At 48.6% G+C, this 23,829-nt stretch overlaps 1 protein-coding gene across 1 annotated transcript in view; it reads right to left on the bottom strand.

The window, feature by feature from the left end:
* Window positions 1–291: 291 nt before the first annotated feature.
* The window catches only part of LOC135824392 (slit homolog 2 protein-like), a 97,985-nt gene continuing 74,447 nt past the window's right edge, over window positions 292–23,829 (bottom strand). The window contains exons 7-8 of the mRNA XM_065337123.1: window positions 8,888–9,024; window positions 292–668 (exon numbers count right to left, since the gene is read on the bottom strand). Of these exons, the coding sequence (XP_065193195.1) occupies window positions 292–668; window positions 8,888–9,024 (514 nt within the window). The remainder of the gene's footprint in view (window positions 669–8,887; window positions 9,025–23,829) is intronic.

Genomic DNA, 23,829 nt, shown 5'->3' with positions numbered 1-23,829 from the left:
CACACCATTGCGTACCTGATGAGGGCAATTTTGGCGAAACGTAAAAAATTGATTAAACGAGTTCGAGTCTGCAGAGTGTATGGGAAGAGAGCGAGTCTGCTCTGAAACCTTTTTTATTCATTCATAATGTTTCATTAAAGTTCATCACCATTTTCTAATAGCCAGACCATTTGTCTGTTGAGAAGGCATCGGTCCCTGTTCATGTGAGGAAGTAAAATAAAATACCCCAGTCATAGTAGTTGGCTGGTCTTACTAGCGGACATCCCATTCAGTGCCCAGAATTAATGACTTTTAGTCTAAATTATCCATGATCCATGTACTTTCCCTCAAATTGTACTCACTATTTATTCGGGATTCAGGTGAGTAGCTCATGATGCAGTTTCCATTTCCGCAGTCTTCTACTGTGTTTTGGCAGTCTTCAGATACGTAACAGTAGGCTTGATTCAGGCTTAATTCGTCCTCACAAGTGCAAATGTAAGTAGAGCCTGCTTTTTGGCATTGTGTGTATCCAAAACAAATTGGAAATTGTCCATTTGCCAGGCATGTGTATCCAGGTGATGAACAATTTGGCGTAATAACTGCTACGGACTCATTACAACGGCAGTAGTAGTCAACGCTTCCGTTATTGTTGAACTTCTGAAAATGTCCAGGTGCACAGGACTTTGACACTGGATAGCATAAGACATGAATAGACGAGATTTAATTTGACACAACACTGTCAAGACACACCTGCCTGACACTTTGAAGTAGAACACCCTTCAGGCCCATGAACATTTTGAAGGTTTTCACTAATACGAAATACATTTTCATGCCTGATCATCAAACCGCGGACAATGGACGAGAGAGCTTGGAAGCTCAGGGCCCTGCGCTATGCTTTTTTGCCTTGATGACCTAGACAAAAAAAAGCATAGGGATGTTTTCTTTAAAAAAATCCTTTTTTTTAAACCTGGGATTCGAACCCGCACTATCGCGCGCCCTGCATGCAGCCCCCGATACACTTCGCATACATACTAATTCTTCCAAGTTGTTTCACATTGTGATCTTGCATTTGAAAGCCCTATTTGAATATGCATTGTGGCCAGCCATCTTTGATGGCACGGTACGGTAGGGAATAGGTACGGGACAGGTACGATCGAGGGTAATACGACACCGTCTAGCTGCCCGCAATATTCAAATAGGGCTTTCAAACGCAAGATTAACGTGAAGCAACTTGGAAGAATGGGTATGAATGCGAAGTGTATGGGGGAATGCATGTAGGGCGATAGTGCGGGTTCGAATCCCAGGATATGCCTGAAAAAAAAAGGAGAATTGAAAAATTTATAACATCCTATGATTTTTTGCCGTCAGATACGGATAGCGCCAGGCGTGACACAAACAAACAAACAAACAAACAAACACACAAACAAACAAATACCAAATTAAAGCTGTGTGGACCCTGGCTAGCGCCAGACGTTACTGAAGTAACGTCTTCTGCATAGCTACGGGAATTAAATAGAAATGTTGTTTTGCCCTTCCTCCTTGCACTGTTTCTATCACCTCTCTACTTTATTTAATCCATTGTCCATGTTCGTTGGATGTTGCCTGTATCTCATCTGATATGGCGTGAAACTATACACGTGAAAACTTTCAAAAAGGTTCAAGAGCCTGAAATGTGTCCTACAAAATAGGAAAGACTAATAAGTTACTAGTTATGAATAACAGTTAAAGATAACTTATACTACTACAGCAAAGAAACAAAACAAAACAAAAATAACAAGGATATTGAGACATTCGACACCTAGCTCCAAAGCATCTACTAAGTGCTAACGAACAACCGTCCAACTTGGAAGGCTCCAATTAGGCGTTATTTTCGCACTACTTGACTGTAAAAGATACCGTTACCTTGGTGGACTGTTAGTCATAACTAGTCACGTATTGGTCCTTTTCTCGTCTTTACGTATTGTGTTGGTTCACCATCCGCGTTTAAATAGACACACCTGATCAGCTGTCCGTCACCCGCAATAGGGCAGAACGTACGTCATGGAAAACTACTAGTTATTATTCCTAACTTGTCCTTCATTGTTATGTTAGGCCCACAAGTAATTACAATATATTAATTTGAAACTCGGGTATTGAGCCAATAATAAAAGTAGAAAGGAAAAGTTGGAACTGTAGCTTGTGCTCGTTTTCGTTGCGCTTGCCTTCCCCTCTTCGGTCTTTCCATAACCTTGAACCTTCCAAGTTGGAAGGCTGTCGGTTAGCGCTACGGAGATGTGTTGAAGCTAGGTGTCAGGACGTCGAATGTCTCAGTACTCTGTCAGTTTTGTGCCTAGTTGTTGCACTTTCTGACTGTATATAGTATCTAGTTACAGTGGTGGAGAGTTACTCTTAACTCGTTTCCATAATTATGTCCTTTTCCTTTCTACTACTACCTCCGACAAGCGAAACTTGGCGCGTTTTTTTTATTTTTTTGTGTTTGTACCACAAGTTACTTCACAAGGCTGTGTGTGTGAAGTACGCGTATACTCCATGCAACTGGGTACAGGAAGCCATGCGACGAGCTGGTGAGTGGCACATGGCTCGACTAGTCAGAAGCAGGCCAGTCTCTCGTGTACCAGCACAACAGTGCGCGCGCGCCGCGTGTCCATTCTGCGAAGGAGAATCGTCGTGATTTCGCGTTTCAATGCAAAACCAAGGAGTTCTCTCTCTCTTCACTTGATCACTCAGCCAGCACAGAGTCCATACGTCCATGCTAAATAATCCTAGCGTCTTTCAATAGCCTTCAAAGCCATGCGTCTCCGGTGGCTAAGGAAAAGAGCCAGGAAATGCTGCCTGCAATTTTGGACAGTTGGCGAGAATACCCGGCAAAAATGTTGCAGTCCAGGCGCGTGTGGAGGTGTTGCACAGTTCTTACCAAGTCAACCCGGATAGTGGTGGCGGAAATGACGACCCTCGACACCGAGGGTCGACACCGTGGCTCAAGCACAGGAGCGACATCGAAATTTCCAGAGCGATCACAACAGAGATACTTGCGGCAACTGAATCCGCTCTAGTCGCGCTTTCGTCTCAAAACAGGGACAATTCCTCCCCAGACGAAACTGCGATCTCTGAATCAGAGGAGAGTGATTCAGCCTAACTGATGTCTCTAATGTCCTTGTTGAGCAATACGAAGTTGTATTTTGGTGAGTCAATCATTAGTCTTGATTGTAAAGTGTGAGTTATTTCGAGTAATTTGAAGTAAAAAACGCGCCAAGTTTCGCTTGTCGGAGGTAGTAATATATTAATTCATATAATTCATTAGTTCATGCATTATTAATTTGGCCTGGGTAGCTACTTGCGCGTCCATGTTTGCCATAGCTACCCAGGCCCTTTATATTGCGTTGCTCTCTCTTCAATAAGCTCTCTTCAATAATCTCCCTCTTCAATAATCACCATGTAGTCGTCTCGTTCGTCTGGTCTTAGTCATCCCGTCTCTTATAAATGTCGTTCCACCAACCTACTTGTTCCCTTTGTCGGTGTCTTGTTTGGACTCAACAGTTACAAGAACATCGCGTTTAGTAGAATACTGTAGTGACTTTCGGTTTGTGGCATTTCGTTTTCATAATTCGATGATACCATTTTGATTTGGTCTTTCGATTCAGGTTTCGCAATTCGTCATGCAAATATCCTTGGCAACTACGAATACCGGAGGTAGCTTGGCGTGCTGGTGTTTATATGCACACTGGTGGGATCATGGAATCAAGGGATAAAATGTGTACCTGGCAAAACATGTGTACAGGTCCTCTCTCGTTAGTAGATGTTTTGTATCTTTAACACAAGCATCTGCATGCCGCACTCACATAACGAGCAACCAATTTGGGGAATAGAATGGTTTGTCAATTGCTTTACCAGGCTCGGAATGAGTGAGTGAGTGAGGAGTGACAGCTTAGAGCTGTGCGGATGTTTGTGTATGGCAGGCAGCTGGGCAGGGCCTGCTGAGGAGGCTGAGTGAGCTCTATGCAGGCCGCGGGGCAGGGCCTGCTGGGGAGGCTGAGTGAGCTCTATGCAGGCCGCGGGGCAGGGCCTGCTGGGGAGGCTGAGTGAGCCCTGTGCAGGCAGCTGGGCAGGGCCTACTGTGGAGGCTGAGTGAGCTCTATGCAGGCAGCTGGGCAGGGCCCCGCGGTGGAGGCTGAGTGAGCTCTATGCAGGCAGCTGGGCAGGGCCCCGTGGTGGAGGCTGAGTGAGCCGTATCGAGAGGCTGAGTGAGCTGTCTGAGTGTGAGAGGCTGAATGAGCCGCATGAATAGCCTGGTAAGCAAGGTTGAATCGCCAAATGGAGAACCTCCTATTCACTGTTAACACTCATTCCGGATCGTGGGGTCCAAACGGACCACAGGGTATGATATTATAAATAATTTTACTTTGCTGCATCACATCTCCCTCAAACTTCATGTATTGCTCAACAACACAATAACCGAGATAAATATATAGTCTGGGTTAGAGGTTCATGATGGATTTCACTTTATTACGGAAAATGCGGGCGGGATCACAATGGACCCCAGTAATATAGAACACAGGGAAGTGCAACAATTGCGATAGTTTTGGTATTTATCTCCATGGTCTCCGGATACATGGATGACATCCACTGATGAAATAGATTGGATTAGTAGCTTGGAAATAACACACGCTCTCAACTGAGAAGAGCCTTGTTTTATAGCACAAGGTGATAGAGAGAACACCAATGAGAATGTGAGAAGAACCGAAGTGTCAAGTAAGAAAGAAGTGGGAATACTGTCTGCATGAGAGAGGGGTGTGAAATGCATGCAATGAATATTAATAGGCAAAGTTGAGAACTATCACACTTCTCCCCTCCCATTCAATTGAGTTCTGAAGATACCGCCTCAAGGGAAAGATTGGTGACCCGGAATCATCCATTAAGTAGGTGACAGGCTCCCTGGTCGGCTCATTGTAACCCTTCCATTTTACCAATTACTACTGCTTTCCGCGGTGAATTCTATTAGAAACTACTTCGACAATGAAACGCTCCTTGCCAGCAAGGTCAATTATTGGTGGTGGAGCTGGTGACTGAGGACTGAGTTCATCAGTAACGAACTATTTCAGGGCAGCTTTGTTGAACACCAAATGGACACGACATGTTCTTGGGAGGTCCAACCGCACAGTCGCGCCAGATGCCTTCTTGACTGTAAATGGACCGAACCAGCGTGGTCTCAGTTTAGCGCAAGGCTGATCTCGTGATACTGACGTGGTTATAATAGTCCCTGTGGATCATCCTTTCATCCCCACCTTGAACATTGAGTTCCGTCTTCTCCGGTTGGCATAGAACTCTTGGCTTCGGATTGCATCCAGGATGCTGTCATTTGCAACTTGCAGTGCTGACTTCTGGCGATTGACCCAGGATTGCGCCTCATGGCAAGTTGAAACCTCCGCCTGGAGAAGGGCGTCTGCAGCAGATAATGGATGTTGGCCGTAGTTAAATAGAATGGAGTATCACCTGTAGGGTAAGCTAACTCGCATATCGGCAGAAGTTCCTCCCAATTAGTCTGCCGATGGTTAACTGCTGAACGTAAGATTTGACCTATTGTCCGATGCACTCGTTCCGTTGCACCATCAGTCTGCAGGTGATTGGCAGTTGAAAAGTCGAGGCTATCTCCCAGCTGCTTGAAGACATCACGGTAAAGCTCGGCAGTGAAACGAGGATCACGGTCGCTCACAATGGACTTACTGAGACCGTGTAGGCGGTAGACACAGCGCATGTACAGATCAGCCACACCCTGTGCGTCTCCCTTTGTATGCTGGCAGGTTATGTCTTTTTGCCTAGGTTGTAGGTAGTGATGTCAGAGAGACGTATGGTGCACGGCAGGAGCGTTCAGCTGAGCCGAACCGGCGGTGGTACCAACACCGCCCTCCTGCATCTCGGTGACGGGATGGGGACCGTGACTGGCTGGGACCAGGGCGGCGAGGTGGGGATGCCCTATCCCAGCTGCGCTCGCCTGACCGTCCCCGTGCAGGGTGATGTGGTGAAGCAGTGGTGAGGGCCTGTACGGCAGCCACGAGTTGTGACACTTGGGTCCGCAACTCAGAAAGGTCGTCACTAGCACTGCACGCTGGCTTGGCAGGGGGGACGTGCGGCTATACTGGTAGTAGTAGCGACTGCGGACACGGTGGTGGGGGCCGTAAATTCCACAACCTTATCGGCGATCGTGGCGAGCTCACTGAGGCCGAGCGATGCAGGCGTGGAGGACAGCATGAGCCGGACGGGAGTGGGCAAGCCCTGTACGAAGAGCTCCCGGAGTTTTGTTGCGTCCAGTTGCCGCTCGCCAAGAAGTTGCTGCATACGGCGGAGCATCTTGCTGGGGGGCTGGTCGCCCAGTTCGACTGTGCCCAAGAGCTCACGCAAACGAGCTTGTTCACTTTTCTGTGTCCGTTGGACGAGCAGCCCTTTCAGCACCGTGTAGGGTGTCTCCTCGGGCGGGGAGAGGAGCAACTCCCGGACCTCGACGGCATACTGCGGCTCGAGGCTGTGCGCGACAACCTGAAACATCGTACAAAACTATGACGCCAGTGATCGCGAAGCCCTGGCCCTTGTCTTCTTCGCTAACCACTTCCGGCATTATCAGCTAGGTCGCGAGTTCACTGCGTGGACAGATAATTTTGCATTAACTGCGTTGCGGGCAACCAAGGAGCCCCGTGGTCGGAAAGCTCGATGGATAGAGGCTTTGGCCGCATTCGACATTACTGTTGTTCATCGCCCCGGGTCTCGACACAGGAATTCTGATGCCATGTCCTGCTGTCCTGGTAACAGATGTGCCGTGTCCTCTGGTAAATCCGCCGCCTATTGCCCGTGATGTACCGTTTTCAGCTGCTGCTGAAGTGCCACTTGCTGCTGATGTTCCTCCGGCTGCTGAGATTGTTCCTCCTGCCGTTTTGTTCGTCCTCCTGGGGCCTCTGCCCTGGACCATCGTCACCTGATTGTTTCAAGCCTCAGAGTCTTCTTGCTCCGTCTAATCCTGTTCTGGCTGAGGGTTTATTCAGTTATGATGCTGCCAGTGGCAAGTTTGTTTGGCTGCCTGAAGCCATATCCCGTCCTCCCGACTGTCAACTGCCCGCCGTTACTACTTCTTGTTCTGACCCGCTGACGCTACCTGATGATGATCCACCGCTTCAGCTGCCGTCTTCTGGTCTGGTCCGTACTTCTTCTCCTGTTTCTGGTCGTTCTGGCCGTGTTCGCACTGCACCTGCTCGACTAGCTAGCTATGTCCTAGACTGAGTTTATTTTGGCTTGTTTTCTTTTGTTTGTTTCATAGGTATTCCCGTGGACTTGAAATTTTGCTAGGGGGCACAGTGTAATAGGTGTATTTATGCTACGACCTGTACATACTCACTATTCGTATTTCCCGCTCGTTCCCCTTGGCAAGAAGAGCCACCCATGTATAGAAGAGGGCGTGCTCCAGTGGATCTCTAGTGTTGTCTGAGTTGTCGTTGTCCTGTTCTCCGTTTCATTCTTGTCTACACTCTTGTCGAAATACTTTCCATACTCAATACTATAAAACCCCTGTGTTCTGGTGTGAGGGGACTTCATTTAGCCGGGAGCTTGCATTGCTGTGGGAATGGGTGTGTCCACCCTACTACTCTCCATTCTTCTATCCTCGTGATTTTTCACTCCAAGTGTATAAACTCTATTGTAGTTTCATAATTCTCTCCAGTCACTAATTCCATTGATAATTGTGACAAGAAAAAGTTCTCTACGTGGAGATAAAAGTTTAATAATAGCAATGAAAAGTATGAATGCCGCAGACATCACCACGCAACATGACAATTTGTTCAAGGTTTGGTTTTGTGTGTTTCCAAAATCGATTTTCACGTTGCGATCATCAGTGGAAATACGCAACTAAAGAGATCAAGGGAAAAACAAAGGTTAAAAATCCAAAGAAGTGTGACACATGACGGGTAACTTGTGGTAAGTATTACAAAAAGTGAGAACTAAAATAAAGAGTAAGTGTGACAAACGGGCATGAACAGTGCAGAAACAACTCATGAACACGGGGTGCAAACTCACGAAAATAACCTAAGTGCTAAAACATGTTCTTTTTGCTTACACAAATCGGGCTTATGCGTACGAATACAAACAGCTTCAAGGACCTTCAACTGCTGGACATAACGGGCACGACACAGTACAGAGAAGTGGGAATCATCATACACACTCAAACAATCGGGACGAGATAACAAATGCAAATACACAGCTGACTTCTTACGAATTTCACCCTCATCAGCTCCATCACCTTCCCTGCCACCTGACTCCTCCTCGTCCGTTTTATCACCATCACCACCAGCCGTCTCACCGTCATCCGCCTCGTCTTCATCCGCCGCCTCGTCATCACCCGCCTCGTCGTCATCTGTATCCTCGCCGTCATCCGCCTCAACGTCATCTGTATTCTCGTCATCCGCCGCATCATCACCCAACTCATATTCACCACCAGTCAGTCGTCTGATACCATCCATGTTCTCCTTCCCTTGATCTCTTTAGTTGCGTATTTCCACTGATGATCGCAACGTGAAAATCGATTTTGGAAACACACAAAACCAAACCTTGAACAAATTGTCATGTTGCGTGGTGATGTCTGCGGCATTCATACTTTTCATTGCTATTAGAAAAAGTTCTATAATACTTTATTTGTTGCCATGGTTGTGATATGAGTGCAAATAGAGTTATATTCATTGCATTATTAAGATGATTGTCTCCACGTCCCCTTTATTAGAAACACAGCGATTAATTTTGTTGAAACGGTGCTCGTTCTGAATCAATATTATCTTGATAACAATAGGGGATGATGAAAGAATTCCACATACAATGTACCATGCATTCCTTTGGCACTCATTTTATGATGTTCACCATCAATGTCATAGCTTACCTTGATTCAAGTACACCGCAACCCATGAGTTAACATAGACACACCCAGAACAGGCGGGGTTAGTGGAGATAGTGCCGATACCATATAAACTGACATAGAGACTTGGTGTCAGAATAAGAGGATTGGAATTGAGCCATCTACATAGGACAAAAGAGATCAGAGCAAACTTGGGGTAATAATCGGAAAAAGGAAGATGTAGTGGCAGCTACTTCGGCGGTATTTTGTTATGAAGGGTGGTTTTTACGCCACGCTGGAGCTTGCGCTTATCCAGTGACTTGATACTGGACTTACCCACTACTGCCATCCAGAGCACTTCCGAAGGCCATTTAACCTTCGTTTCGAGAAGGCCATTTAATTCGTTTCGGAAACACTGCAAGAAAGCGCCACTCTCTATACATCGTTTCGGGGAAATTCCACCTCATCAGTTGAGCTTGAGTAGGCTGAAGAATATTGTGCTGAAGAGCATCACTTATATAGGGTTCTCCAGGCACAAACATCACCACGGGTATAACTTAGCACAGACACCCACTTTTCAGCGTAACAAATGCCTAGCGAACACCAAATAGCAGTCTGAGTTAGTGTCGTTCTGGGACGAAACAAAACAGACTTTGACGACCCTCTCTCATTCACAACGCTCTCACCTCCGGGCACAACAAAATTTTCTTGCAGGTTTGCCCAGTCGAAGGTTCAATGGTATTATAGCGGTCCTGAGTTCGAGTCAAGTGTCAAGTCAAGTCGGCGCAGAGGCGCTAGCTCCAGTGTGGGGAGCAAATCCTTTCCTAAAATACCATCGCCAAAGTCGCTATCACTACTTTGTACTGTGCGCAACAAGCTGGTTTGGAAGTAGCAGCGTTGCGAATTACGGGGAGCCCTCGACACTTTTATTTATTTATATATGTCTGTACCTCATAGCATTTCAAGACAACCAATTGAATTGCGGAGAAGGTGCAAATCATGCAAACCAGCCGAAAGTGTTTGCATACGCCACTTCGAATAGATACACAAGTCCACAACAGTTACAGAAAAAGACAAAAAGAAGACAAAACTAAGGTGCCGACACCACACGGGCTCAGAAGCCCACCCACCGCTTCGGTCAACAGTAAGGGCCCATAACGTCTCCAGATCGACTATGCTTGACAAGGAAAATTCATTCTGCTTGGCATCATCTCGTCACGAGTAGCGTTTCCAGCGTATGTCTTCGTCGTCCCCTCCAGCCCCCTGGACCAGGCTCTGCGAAGCACGCTCCCATGCTCAGTAATGGTGAATAGTTCGCCGGGAGCTGAAGGGCGTGCCCAAAGAGCCTCCACCTAGCTCTTGAGATGATCATACCAAGAGAAGAAGAGAGGTACGCTCATAGTCATCCACAAACTCGAGATGGACTGCATGGACAGCGAAACAGGTGAATAAACAGACCCACACCTTGGTCGTGGAGGAGTCGGACTGCTTGATGAGCAATGGTCCAAAGTAGTCCAGACCGGTGAACTCAAATGGATGAGCAGGGTTGACACGCTCAGCAGGTAGAGGCGGCATCAAAGGAAGACAATACAGTGGTGAGTCTTGACGAAGGCACACAAGACATAACTTCAGTTCATAGCGAACAGCCTGACGACCATGACGAACCCAGAAGTTGAGGCAAAGCTGTGCAAGGGTGTGGCTTGGACCAGCATGCAGCAGGCGGACATGGATGTCGAGAATGATCACGTCCATGCCGCTTCTGTCTCCGCTACTCCCGTTTTATACACGCTTCCCGCTGCTGTGACCGTCCCTGTAAACGTCTCACTTAGTCAGCTGAGGAATAATCGTCTCTTTATTAGTAAAGAAGCAGTTTTATACAGTAAGTAGAATAACAGGTACCAAGGTTAGCCATGAACAGTAAGTGCTAGAAGTTGCACAAGGTGTGCAACTGATAGGCGCGCACAAGCTGTGCAGTGATAGGCGCGTACATAGGTGTGCAGTGATAGGCGCGTACATAGGTGTGCAGTGATAGGCGCGTACATATGTGTGCAGTGATAGGCGCGTACATAGGTGTGCAGTGATAGGCGCGTACATAGGTGTGCAGTGATAGGAAGGCGGAAGAAGGTGTAACGGTTACACCACCTCTCGATTGTGCAAAACACAATGGAATGAAATACAAACAATAGGAGGACAGAGGAAGTGTTTTTACTCAGAGTTTCACGCACTAAGCGATCATCAGAAAACAGTAATTGGAAATCTGAATCAGTATTGGTTTATATCCTCACAAAGCAAAGTGTAAATAGCTGCAGTGCAAAGCGTGAATGACAGCAGTGGTGAAAGGTGACAACCACTGGAGCTGGTTGTCTCTTACTTAATTAGGTGATGGCTGTAGCTGGTTTAAAGTTCCGAAGGTAGTACCTATTCTCATGGCGACACTTCGACACAAGCTCACTCCTTTTGTTGAGAGAGAGGTGCTTGGGTGCTTGCGCGATTGCCTATTTCTCTGCCAGGCACAGGTTGCACCTTTTGCTTTTGTTGCTGTAGGCCGCTGCTCTGCGGTGTACCGTCCATTGAATGCTGCATGCCTTCCCTTCATCCTTTTTGGTCCAGACGTACTGCGATAGGCGGGTGTCCTTCTCGTGTTGTCTGTGGCGGAATGAGGATTGGTGGTTATAGTAGCGTTGTTTGAATGTTGTTGCTGTTAATCCAGTATATTCCTTCTTCTCCATACCTGCCGTGACTCTTGCCTTATATACGATACTCTCCGTTAGACACGCTCCGTCCAGCGGACACTAGTCTTTCGCCCGACAGTTTCAAGTCCTGGTATCGTTGTCACCTCCGTTAGCTTGTTTCTTGGGTCGTAGAATCGTGTTATTGTGTTGCTTGATGATAGTGGCCATATTCTGCATGCAACTGTAGCTAACCTTTACAGAGTTCCGGTTGAAGATTTTGTTGAGGCTTGAGCCTTTGGGGAAGTGTTTGGCCACTAGCTGGAGGAAGCGATGTCCAACGTTGGTGGCGACGTTCTTGCTAAATGGTGGTTTGAACCATATGATGTTCCGAGGGCGATTCCTTTTCTTCTTCTTCTTTGTCTCGTCCGTTTTACGCTCGTCAAAATACTGTACGTTCTCCCGGTATCCACTCTTCCTCAGCGCGTCACTGTAGATCGGAGTCGCATCTATGAAGACGTCTTCATCATTGGAAATATCTGTTAGTCTTCTGCTGATCGATGCAGGTAGGTTCTGGATGATTGTAGGTGGATGGTTTGACTGGCAGTTGATGTACATCGGCTTGTCGTTCGGTTTCCGGTAAGGGCAGTACTTTCCGGTGGTCAGGTCCAATGTCACGTCCAGAAAGTCGACTCTCTTCAGGTTTGTCTGTATCGTTATCTTCAGTCCGGGGTTCTGGAATATTTTGTTCATCTCCTTTCTTATTCGGTCAGCTTCATGTCCTGATGCATTCCTGAACACAGCCAGGCCGTCGTCGCGATACAACCCGACGTCTCGGCCGTTGAACACGTCCGCTATCATGGCGAGGGCGAAGGCTCCAACAAGCTCACACACCTCAGCCCCATCATAGCACCCATTGTGACGTCAAAGTGCTCGTTGTGTCTCTTCACCCAGTGCCTCTCCAAGCCGAACAGCAGAGATCGCCTGGCGTGGAATATTATGTCACCCTCCTCCTGAGAGATGTCCGTGTAGCGGCGGGCGAACTCAACGGATCTCTGGAGGAGGTCTTCGGAGATTGAGGGGTAGAAATCTACGATGTCAAAGCACACGAATATGCAGTTTTCTTTCTCTGGTATTCTTGAGAACCACTCTATCACCGCTGCCGTGTTCCTCCATGCATTAATCTGCAGCTGGGGACGGAGTTGTTTTAGAGCGGTATCCAGTATAGACTTCGAGACTATGCCGATTTCACTCTTTGAGGGATTAATGAGCCGGCATGGCAGGGACCGGGAAAAGTTGTCTTTATGATCCTTCAGCGTGATGTATGCGTCCTTCTTCGCCATTGCATCCATTCTGTCGTCCAGCTCCAGCGTCGCAGCAATTGTCTGAGCTTCCGAGTTGATCTGGTCGTAAGTCTCTGCCGGTGTAGGTTTGTAATGCTTGGTGATGTTGTTGCTCAGCAGTTTTGTGTACTGCTCGTTGTTGACTTCGTAGAGGTTTCTGGTCTTGTCAGCTGGCACGATGATGTCCAGTGATGCTCTGATTTTCTGGATGTCGCTTCGGAGTCGTTGCTGAAAGGGATCAGCGACTCTACGAAACTCAATCATCTCAATCATTTTTTAACGCATCGTCCTCGAACGCCTTCAGTTCGTCGACTTGGGGCGGGCATTTTCTGGATTTGAGGCCATAGGTTTCTTTTGGATCGTCGGTTGTCGGTCCTTTCAGGTAGAAAAACGCCTTCCACCGCATCCGCTTCAACACGCTTTCAACCTTCTCGATCAGCCTCGTAGTGTAGGCGTTTTCTGAAGGGATGGGAATGTTCTTCAGTGAGTAATCCAGATGTAGCGGTCTTGGGTTGTCCATCCTCGAGTTTGAACAGCCAGGGAAAGTGCTCAACCCTGGGAACAGGGGAGCGACCTGTAAAACAGAGAGGTTCCAGGCTGTCCAAGAGAGTGCTCAATACCGAGTGGTAGAGCTGGTTCAAACAATAGGAGGACAGAGGAAGTGTTTTTACTCAGAGTTTCACGCACTAAGCGATCATCAGAAAACAGTAATTGGAAATCTGGATCAGTATTGGTTTATATCCTCACAAAGCAAAGTGTAAATAGCTGCAGTGCAAAGCGTGAATGACAGCAGTGGTGAAAGGTGACAACCACTGGAGCTGGTTGTCTCTTACTTAATTAGGTGATGGCTGTAGCTGGTTTAAAGTTCCGAAGGTAGTACCTATTCTCATGGCGACACTTCGACACAAGCTCACTCCTTTTGTTGAGAGAGAGGTGCTTGGGTGCTTGCGCGATTGCCTATTTCTCTGCCAGGCACAGGTTGCACCTTTTGCTTTTGTTGCTGTAGGCCGCTGCTCTGCGGTGTACCGTCCATTGAATAGAATGAAATACTTAAGAACACAAGTGGAGCAATGTTTCTTCTGGACTCGTCCTTGAGAAAATTCTCTGGCTCCCAGGTTGTCTCGTCATAACCCTTCCACTTAACCAAAACTCGGGTGTGCCTTTGCATACTCGGTTATCCAAAATTACCTCCACAATGTACCCTGTGTTGCCGTCCAAATCAGTTTCAGGCGACTGAGGCGGCTGGCGGCGACCAGGAATTGCGTTCACTTCGTATGGTTTCAGCGCGGTCACATTGAACACAGGGTGGCAGCGTAAGGTTGTCAGCAAGTTAAGGCGATATGCATTGTCATTACCTGCCTGGGTGAGATGAGACCCATTAGCTGACGGGGTGATTCCGTGACTGGGTAGCTGGGTAAATGGGTAACTGGGTAACTGGGTGACTGGGTAACTGGGTAACTGGGCAACTGGGCAACTGGGCGACTGGGCGGATCTGGGTGACTCGGTGACTCGGTGACTCTGGGTGACTGGGTGACTCTGGGTAACTGGGTGACTGGGTAACTGGGTAACTGGGCAACTGGGCAACTGGGTAACTGGGTGACTGGGTAACTGGGCAACTGGGTGACTGGGTGACTCTGGGTAACTGGGTGACTTTGGGTAACTGGGTGACTCTGGGTAACTGGGTGACTCTGGGTAACTGGGTGACTCTGGGTAACTGGGTGACCCTGGGTAGCTGGGTGACTCTGGGTAACTGGGTGACTCTGGGTAACTGGGTGACTCTGGGTAACTGGGTGACTCTGGGTAACTGGGTGACTCTGGGTAACTGGGTGACTCTGGGTAACTGGGTGACTCTGGGCAACTGGGTGACTCTGGGTAACTGGGTGACTCTGGGTAACTGGGTGACTCTGGGTAACTGGGTGACTCTGGGTAACTGGGTGACCCTGGGTAACTGGGTGACTCTGGGTAACTGGGTGACTCTGGGTAACTGGGTGACTCTGGGTAACTGGGTGACCCTGGGTAACTGGGTGACTCTGGGTAAGTGGGTGACTCTGGGTAACTGGGTGACTCTGGGTAACCTTTTTTTTTAAACAATGCCACACAATATTGTGGAAAGGTCACAACACTATTTTATTTATTTATTTATTTATTACAACATCTCAAGACTCGGCGGAAACACCGGCCAATGTTACGAGAGTGGGTGATTGCCAACCACGGCGATAAATAGAAATAAGGGGAGGGAAAAAGAAAGAGTAGCAAAACGAACAGCAACAACAACTCCGTAAAGAAAGATAATGTCAAATAAAAACAGTGAAAAACACAGAGACGCAAAGGACATGCGGATAATGAGCTATGTATGTCGTAGTAAATAAGGGGCGGCACGGATCTTAAAGAGGCGGAGTGAGGTCAGGTCCTTAACTTCTCTGGGTAGAGTGAGCCAAATAGAATAAGCAATAAAGAGAGGGGAGCGCAAAAGAGTGGATGAGTTACACTTAGGGAGTAAGAGCAAGTATCTAGTTCTTAGAGAAGAGAACCAATTAAAACACATGAGATGAGGTGGGCACAACTCAAGCTTAATAGAATGGACAAGAGAAGCCAGATGTGCACTGCGTCCAAGTGATAACGGGGTTGTGTGAGCGATTTTATAAAGGGCGGATGATGAGAGCATGCGGGGTTGACGGAGGAGAATTTTAAGGATTTTCTTGTGATGTATTTCAAGCTTTGCAGCAGCGGAAGAGGATAACCCAACCCAAGACGTATCTGCATAATCAAATATTGGGCAAAGGTAGGCTAAATAAAAAAGAAGCTTGCAAGAAAGTGGGAGGTAGGAGCAGTGGGGGGGGGGGGGAGAGAATTCCTAAGGATTTACTTGATTTTGTACAGATATATTCGATGTGAGGTACCCAAGAGAGTGCAGAGTCAATCACAATGCCAAGGTGTTTGTGAGAAGACACTATGTCAATTGGATTTGGAAAGTTGGCATGGATGAGGGTTGTGAACTCCGGCTGGGGCGGGAAGAGCATGATCTTTTGTTTGTGATAGATTTGGGGACAACCTCCAGGACGACATCCAGGAAAGAACTTCCTGAATACCAGCACGCAAGTTGTTTTTCAGGCCAGTGAGGGAAGCTGATGAGGTGAGAAGGGTCGTGCCGTCAGCAAACAGAGACGTTCCAGGGAAGACTGCAGGTAAGTCGTTTACGTAAATTATAAATAGTAGGGGACCAAGAATTGATCCTTGAGGAACGCCTGACAATACTGGCTTTGCAGCCGAGGATGTGCCAAGCACAGTTACGTACTGATAACGCCCAGAGAGATAAGATTTCAGCCAGGAGAGTGGTTGTTTGCGTACCCTGAATGCATGCTCGAGCTTTGCCAAAAGTCCTCGATGCCAGACGGTATCAAAAGCCTTGGCCAAGTCAAAGAAGCAAATGCCAGCAAGCGCTCTGTTATCCCTATGCTGGCACACCTGCTGCACGATGCGGGTCAGTTGAAGGGAGGTGGAGTCGCCTTTACGAAACCCAGATTGTGCGGGACTCAGAAACGGCAAAACACGTCTGTATAAGTGGTCATAAAAGATGCGTTCACATACTTTGGACACGCAGGGAAGAAGAGAGATAGGGCGGTAGTTTGCAGGTTCGTGGCGGGAACCTTTCTTGAATACAGGTATGACTTTCGCTGTTTTCCATGCGGAAGGGAATATGCCCGTGGTAAATGACATGTTGAAAATATGGCACAAAGGGAATGCTATGGATGGTGCCAGGGCCTTGAGGACCCGGTTGGGGATGCCGTCAGGACCAGACGCCTTGCACGTCGGAAGCTTCTTCAGATGACGCCGGACAGTGGCAGTTGTGGTGATGACGGGCGTGAAACAAGCTGAGGGCTCCGAGGGGTTGAGAATAGGGGGAATAGAGAGCAACGGGTCATCTGGCCGAGTCACAGAGGCAAACTGGGCGTTTAATGCCGTAGCTTTGGCCAAAGGGTCAGCCGCCTGCTGAGTCCCTGTTGTGAGTGACGGAATTTCCCGTGATACGTTTCGAATTCTTGCTTGTCTCACAAACTGGTGAAGCGATGGACGGTGTCTACCCTGCAAAGTAGTTTGCACTGAGCGGATATAAGCTCTGTACTTTGTCCGCGTCAGGGTTTTCACTATATTTCGCTGCTGTTGGTATGCTTGTTTGTTTTGTTGTGTTGGGTACTTCTTAAAAATGCTATAGAGATCATATTTCCACTTGATTGCTGTGCGGAGATGGGCATCAACCCAGGGTGGCTGACTGGGCCGTGGGCAGCGGTGAGAATACGGCTGCTTTCCGAATGGCCAGAGGTGCTTCTCAAGGGCACTGTTGAGAATGGAAGAAAAGTGCGAAAGCGCATCATTGACGTTGCTGGCACGCAGGTGCCAGCTCCTGTCAATATCAGAGAGCTCTGCATTCACACTATCCCAGACGGAAGATGGCACGGATTTAAAGTCATATTCCGGCTTTGCAGGAACATTGCTGAAGTGGCTTCGGGGTGCAGCAGCGGGATGTCCGCTTGCAGCAGGTTCCTCACGGTAAACAGCATCAGTAGGCAGTAGGAAATGACTGAGGATCTGTGCGTGGTCAGATGCACCAAGAGGAGCAACAGATGTAACAGAGAGTAGTAGGTGAGGATGATCCGTGAGTACAACGTCAATACACGATGTTGAGCCGTGGGGGTAAAGTGTGTGGGGAATGTCACCATTTGCTCAAGGCCAAAATAAGAGAAGAGGTTACGGAACTCCCTTCCAGCACAATTCGTGGTGTCACTAGGAGACCAGTCAGAGTGGCAAGCATTCAAGTCTCCTGCAAGTACAATCGCCGAATTGGGGAGGCTAATATTGGACAGACAGTCCTCTAGGAGGTCACTAAATGCCTGGACTTGGGAGATGCTGTTTTCAGGGGGTCTGTAAACAGAGCAGATGATGAGGGGGAGTGAGGGAAGGATCACTGGCCGCAATTCGAGCCAAACCGCCTCCAGTCCACAGCGCTCAAGGTCGAAGCGGCGCTTGATGGACATGAACGATCTGTCAGCTACAAGAGTAGCAACACCGCCATAGCCTCTTGCTAGCAGGTTATCAGAGCTGGTCGTGGGTGGGCGGTCCAGGCGGTATGACGTGTAGCCTGGAATTGAGACGTCTATGGCAGCTGTCAGCCACGTTTCACATAGGCAGATTATGTTTGGAGAATACTGCTCACAGGCTTGACTAAGCTCAGCTAACTTATTTACTATGGAGCGGCAGTTAAGTGAGAGCACTGAGAAGGATGAAGGTAATTGGGCAGGTTGATTGGGAGTTTTATTAGTTTGTCGTCTAGAATCAGGAAGGAATGGTGGCGCAAGTGGATTGAGCGACGCACTCAGTTCTGTTGAGTGATGCGGTCTGATTTGAAGCGCCATTCACGAACCGAAATGCCACTTGGCCAGAAGTCTAGACTCTGGACCTTCTGCCAATGCTCCTCCGAAATAACAAGGTAGGCATACGCCAGACCAAAATACCGTGCCGCAGATACTGAGCATTTGATTACAGTCACACTGCGGTCCTCGCACCATTTAGCGATTGAACTTGCTGAGCAACCGACATCAACACGGCCAACGTAGACGGCCTTGCACTTTAGCCGACTGGCACCCCTTAACCGGTCGTGCTTGCGTGCAGGGCGCTGATAGCAAGATGTCACCGTTGCCTGAAGTGCGGGCTCTGTTACTGAGCCTGCATTCGTCCTGTCTGGTGCAGCCTGGGCAGCCTTGGCACGAAAGCCATCGGTAGCCGGCGCCGCCGCAGCCCTGGAGTAGGAGTGGGTGTGCATCTGCGCCTGGCACGCACCCACAGCCTGCGCGGGCCGTGGATGTACCCGCGGTGAAGGACTGGTACAGGCTGGTTGGGTGCCGGCCAGGTACTCATCCAGCTTCCTTACTCGACTGCAAGTTACGTCCGCGCTAGCAGCCACACGTCGGATTTCTTCGCCTTGCTACCTGATCGCTTGCTCCAAGGGTCCGGTATCGTCTTCTCAAGCCTTCTTTCAAGAATATTGAGTCGAGTATCCAAGCCATTGACCGAGTTACTGACGGCTGACACCTCCTCACGGATACGAGCAATGGAATCTAGGACCGTTTCCATGCGCTCTTCTAAAAGATCGCTCATGCAGGTGCGGAACTGTTTCATGAGGTGGTCTGCATTTACGATGCCAACAGGGTCCGGTGCGGGGAGCTGTGTCGCGACTTTCGACCGGTACCAACGCTGGAAGCAACACTCTCAGGTGGCTCCGACAGCTCTCCCAGCTCAAACACAGGTCGAGGCTGTACATGTGCGCAATTCCTGACAGCACTCGCACCAACATGCCTCCGTTCCAGAGAGGCAGCACTTGCTGGCGTTCCAGCTAGAGCCTCCAAGGCCCGCACCATCCCCTCGAACGACATGATTGCTCTGTAGCTGTGTTGACGTGGTTTCAACAGCGCGTGCCTCTCACGCCTCTCACTAGTCCCAGCATCCAACAGAAGTGTGAATGCCAAGCCAGGTGCGCAAACAGCACACTGGGCTTGTCCGTGACAACAACGTAGTCGGTGTGGCAACCAGCGTCTCCAAAGTACAAGGCCGACGAGGAAGGCTACACACAGCCACCCAGCTTCAACAAACGGGAGGGGAGCCTAGAACTACAATGTCAATGGAGAACCGGCAGGACAATGAATCACCTGGGTCTCCAGAACAGCAGAGCAGGCCAAATCACCACCGATAAAACCACTGCAGCCGACTTAAAAAGTCAAATGGGAGGTAATAGGGCAAGTTACGTGCCAGTAGAGTGAACCTACACGATGGAAAATTTCAAATCTGGGGAGAGGCAAAAACTGCATCCGCACACACCCTGACGCAGTACATCACTTCACTAAGAAACAAGATCAAAAGGAAAGCTTTACAATAATAATAATAATAAAATGTAAATGTTGAGTCACCTCCACCATTACACTGCGCTCTTTAGCCGACTAGACCCTCCTGCACACAACCATCGCCATTGCGAGGACACTCTCGTAGACGATATTGATAAACTCCTTCAGACAGCTGTTTCGCTAATACATACCTCATCAGTGAATCAGTGAATACCATACGACGAACTGTTTGTTTCTACCAGCGTTATTGTACCGTCGACACAGCTCTGACGACGATATACTGAGCGAATGCCGCGGGGCCTCCCAGCGTGTCAGCGGCAGTGGGTGATGGGCAGATAACAAGGTAGCTTGCGGACAACATCGGTCGCATGAAGTCTAGTGACTGCCAAGCGTCTTGGCGCGACGGGCGAGCAGTACAGTGTCATGCCCCAGGGGCTTCTGTGGCTGTCGACGTCGGCGGGTCGCGAGGTGCGTTCGAAGGCCTTCATGGCGCTCGGACAACGGCAATGCTAGTACACAGACTCTCACTAGCTACATAGTACTCTGATTCTGATTCTGGCATGTTATTTCTGCATTGAATAGTGTTGTGAACACTCTGGTTCTCTCAAAAAAATGTTGTGAACCCTCTGGTTCTCTAAAGTGTCAGGAACAAACGACCCCATACGGCACGAAGACAACTATTTATTCTCAACAGTATATTTCACTTCCATCGACTAATAACAATGAATGAATGAATAACACTAAAACCACCAGGTAGTTATAACGGGAAAATGACAGCGTATATGAGAAAGCATACACATACAACATACAACTACAGCGCACACAGCAAACCGCACATAGCGCATGTAGCGTATACTACGTCGTAAACATCAGCGGTACGGCGGAGTCGGGATACAACTGCATTGGAACGAACACAATGTCACAAGCGAGAAGGCCTTTCACTCTCATGGCGCCGATAGACAGTGGTGTGTGTTGCAGATCGATTTAAGCGTGCATGAGGGTTAAAAACCCGTATATCACGTAAAGTACGCTCAAAACGACTGCCCCACAAACCACTGACCACTGCATCAAGCCGCGCATGCTCCTCCACATTAGCAGACCTGTATTTCTCTTCAGTGAGTGGCTGCAGCAGTGGCTCGATCGAGACATTGTGACAGGTCTCTTGAAGGAGAGAGGCTGTCACATCCCGGATCTCATTATGGCGGATAATGGTAAAACTACCAAGGGGACATGACAAGGCATGGTCAATACCATTGTCCCGTCCACAAGAGCAATGAGTTGGTAACCTCGGGGGCATCCAACCATAACGAAGGCACAAGCCGTCCATGAACTCAGCTTTGCTCAGTGAAAAGCCATACTTTTTCAATGGACGGCAAGTCAGCCAACTCGAGGTGCCAGGTTCACGGGCGAGGACAATGGTGTGTCGCAAGGCGTCCGACGCATCATTGCTGATACGCCGTGCCGACTCCGCTTGGCTATGACGTACTTCCTTCTTCCTCTTCGCCTTCTCCCGCTGGATGCCAATCAGAGAATTCCCAATATCAGAAACACGATCCACGATTTGCCGGGAGAGAGATGCTGTGATGGTGACAGACGACTCATACTGGGAGCACAAAGTCATCGAGCTGACCAGGCCCAGGCCACCTAAACGACAGGGCATTGCGAGTACTTCCCTCAACACTGTGCCAGGCGGTGGCCGACCCGTCATTGCTGGTATAAGCTTCGTGCTTATCACGTCCTCCAGTGGCTGGAACTGGGACGGAGAAATAGACTGAACGCGGCATAGGAAATCCCAGCGACTTCTCAAGCCCGAGACATATGCATAATATGCTGCCGGGGGCTGCGATCGAGCGAAATCAGCCAATCGAGTTAGCTCATCAGCCCACTCCTGGATCTTAGTCGATACAAAGTTCTCCTTGAAGTCAGCTGAGCCGATGGCTGCCCCCAGGTACCGAGCTCCATTACACGTAATGACGACACTGGTGTCGCTGAACAGCTCAACTGCCTCACGATAGCAACGCTCCTTCACCACCAGAATCGATTTTGATGTGTTTGGGAAATATCCATAAGCTTGGCCATCACTTGCCAAGATGTCCCACCAACGACGGAGCCTACGCAACACACTCGCCGCTGCGGAATCATCTGCAAACCAAGACTGGATAGTCCCGGCTTGTTCAGCTTTAGGCCTTGACAGATTATGCTAATATTTTCGTGAAATTATGCTTTTCGCATTGCTGAAAAAATTGCAGAATTATGCTAATATTATGCGAAAAGTTATCATATTATGCGGCATTATGCTCACATATGCTCCTAATGTATATGATGGTTCTGTGAAAAATAACAGGTGAATTTTTTTAGGGCTCAAACGGCCACGGTTTTACCCCCAATGGTTAACTGCTAAGCTAACGGTCTGTTTAACGGTTATAACCTACATGTATAAGCCATGGCAATCCTGCGGACTCTTTTTTAACTGTATATTTGGCTATACTTATTCAAAAAATGAACCCTATTCAGTACAACGCACACATGTATATTCTTTTGCATGCTCATTCATACATACTCTCACACGAAGAGACCAGATATGAGTCATATGACCGAGTTGACAGCCCAGAAATTGCGTACGCGTGCGACAGCCTGCGAAAGTGCATACTTTGCAACGACCTGATACTTGAAAAATTGACTGAAAAGTTACTGCGTAACCGTTATCTTTATCGGTTAACCGTTAATTCTTCGTAACCGGTCCGCAACCGGTTAATCGGACTAACCGTTTGAGCCCTAATTTTTTTGTAGAGGGCGTTATACTGTAGTAGCAAAAGTTCAGCGGGGTCAACGCACCGTCCGACCTAGCTACGACCGTCACCCTGGTCACTGATTGTAGTGGACTGGACATGTTATCAAGGGAGTCGTAAACCTACGACTTCCTGGTATGTCTACTTGTACTTGTACTTGTAGAACATGTACAACTGTATGGAATTTGATGCGAACAGGCGGATTAGTCCAATTTTATGCGATTCATATGCAATTTGCCTCGAATAATGCGATTATTCGATTTTGGTAGAAATTATGCGAAAAATTATGCCAGCATAATCTGTCAAGGCCTATTCAGCTTTGTGCACGAGTGGCATCATGCCAATGGAATACATGTACATTGCTAGAGGATCTCCCTGGGTTGTTCCGTCCTCCGACAAGATGCAATCACCGTCGACATATAGGCATGCAGGCGTCCTGTAGGTGTTAATTAAAACAGTGGCCAGAGGCGGGCAAAGATGTTGAACATTCCGAAGGCAGACGCTGCGATTCAGGCGATTGAAAGCATTTGTTGCGTCTGCCATCAGAATTCCATCGGCCTCTTCTCGAGCAAACGCCTCCTGCATAGCATGTATGCCTGCCTCCACCCCGCAGTCCTGACCGGCGCACAGATGGGAGCAGCCAACAACCTGCTGAACCGCAGGGCCCACAATGGACACAATTGCTTTCCCCACAATGCGACGAACAACGTCGTCGATGCCAATTGGTCTGACACCAGGCCGCTTGTCCAAGGGCAGCAAGCGACTTGCAGTGAACGCCATCAATGCACCAGCATCAATATGCTCAGTGGCCACTCTCCTGGCACAAGAAGCAAGCGCATCACACAACCCATCCGGAGCGTCCGTGAAACTGGAGCACATATGACGCCAGGCCTCAGCATCCACTTCGCTGGGTCCCGCTGCGCCCTGTGTGCCTAGCGCTGCCTGTCAGATAGCACGGCGCCCCAGCGAAGCAAAATAGATGGGATGCGGAGGAGGAGGCGGCTGTCCCGGTATCAGAGCCTCGTCGCACACGGGCTCAGCCCCATAATGCTTCTGCTTCAATATATCGATTACTGGAACACCGTCAATTTCATCACTGATGCTGTGCACTCCACCACCACGATCAGCTCCAAGGAAGCGCAGAGCAGCCGATAGCCTCCCAGATGCGACACAATCCGCAAACTCTCGTGCAGGATCATCAGGACGACCTCGACCCCTTGTACTGGACTTCGCCCGGAGATTGTGCATAGTCTCTGTTTCCAACAATAATTCATTAATCTGACCATGAAACCA

This window comes from Sycon ciliatum, chromosome 9 (assembly GCF_964019385.1).
Source record: "Sycon ciliatum chromosome 9, ocSycCili1.1, whole genome shotgun sequence".
NCBI classification, from domain to species: domain Eukaryota; kingdom Metazoa; phylum Porifera; class Calcarea; order Leucosolenida; family Sycettidae; genus Sycon; species Sycon ciliatum.
Note: the sequence above shows the minus strand (reverse complement) of the source record. Positions and strands in the feature narration are given on the sequence as shown.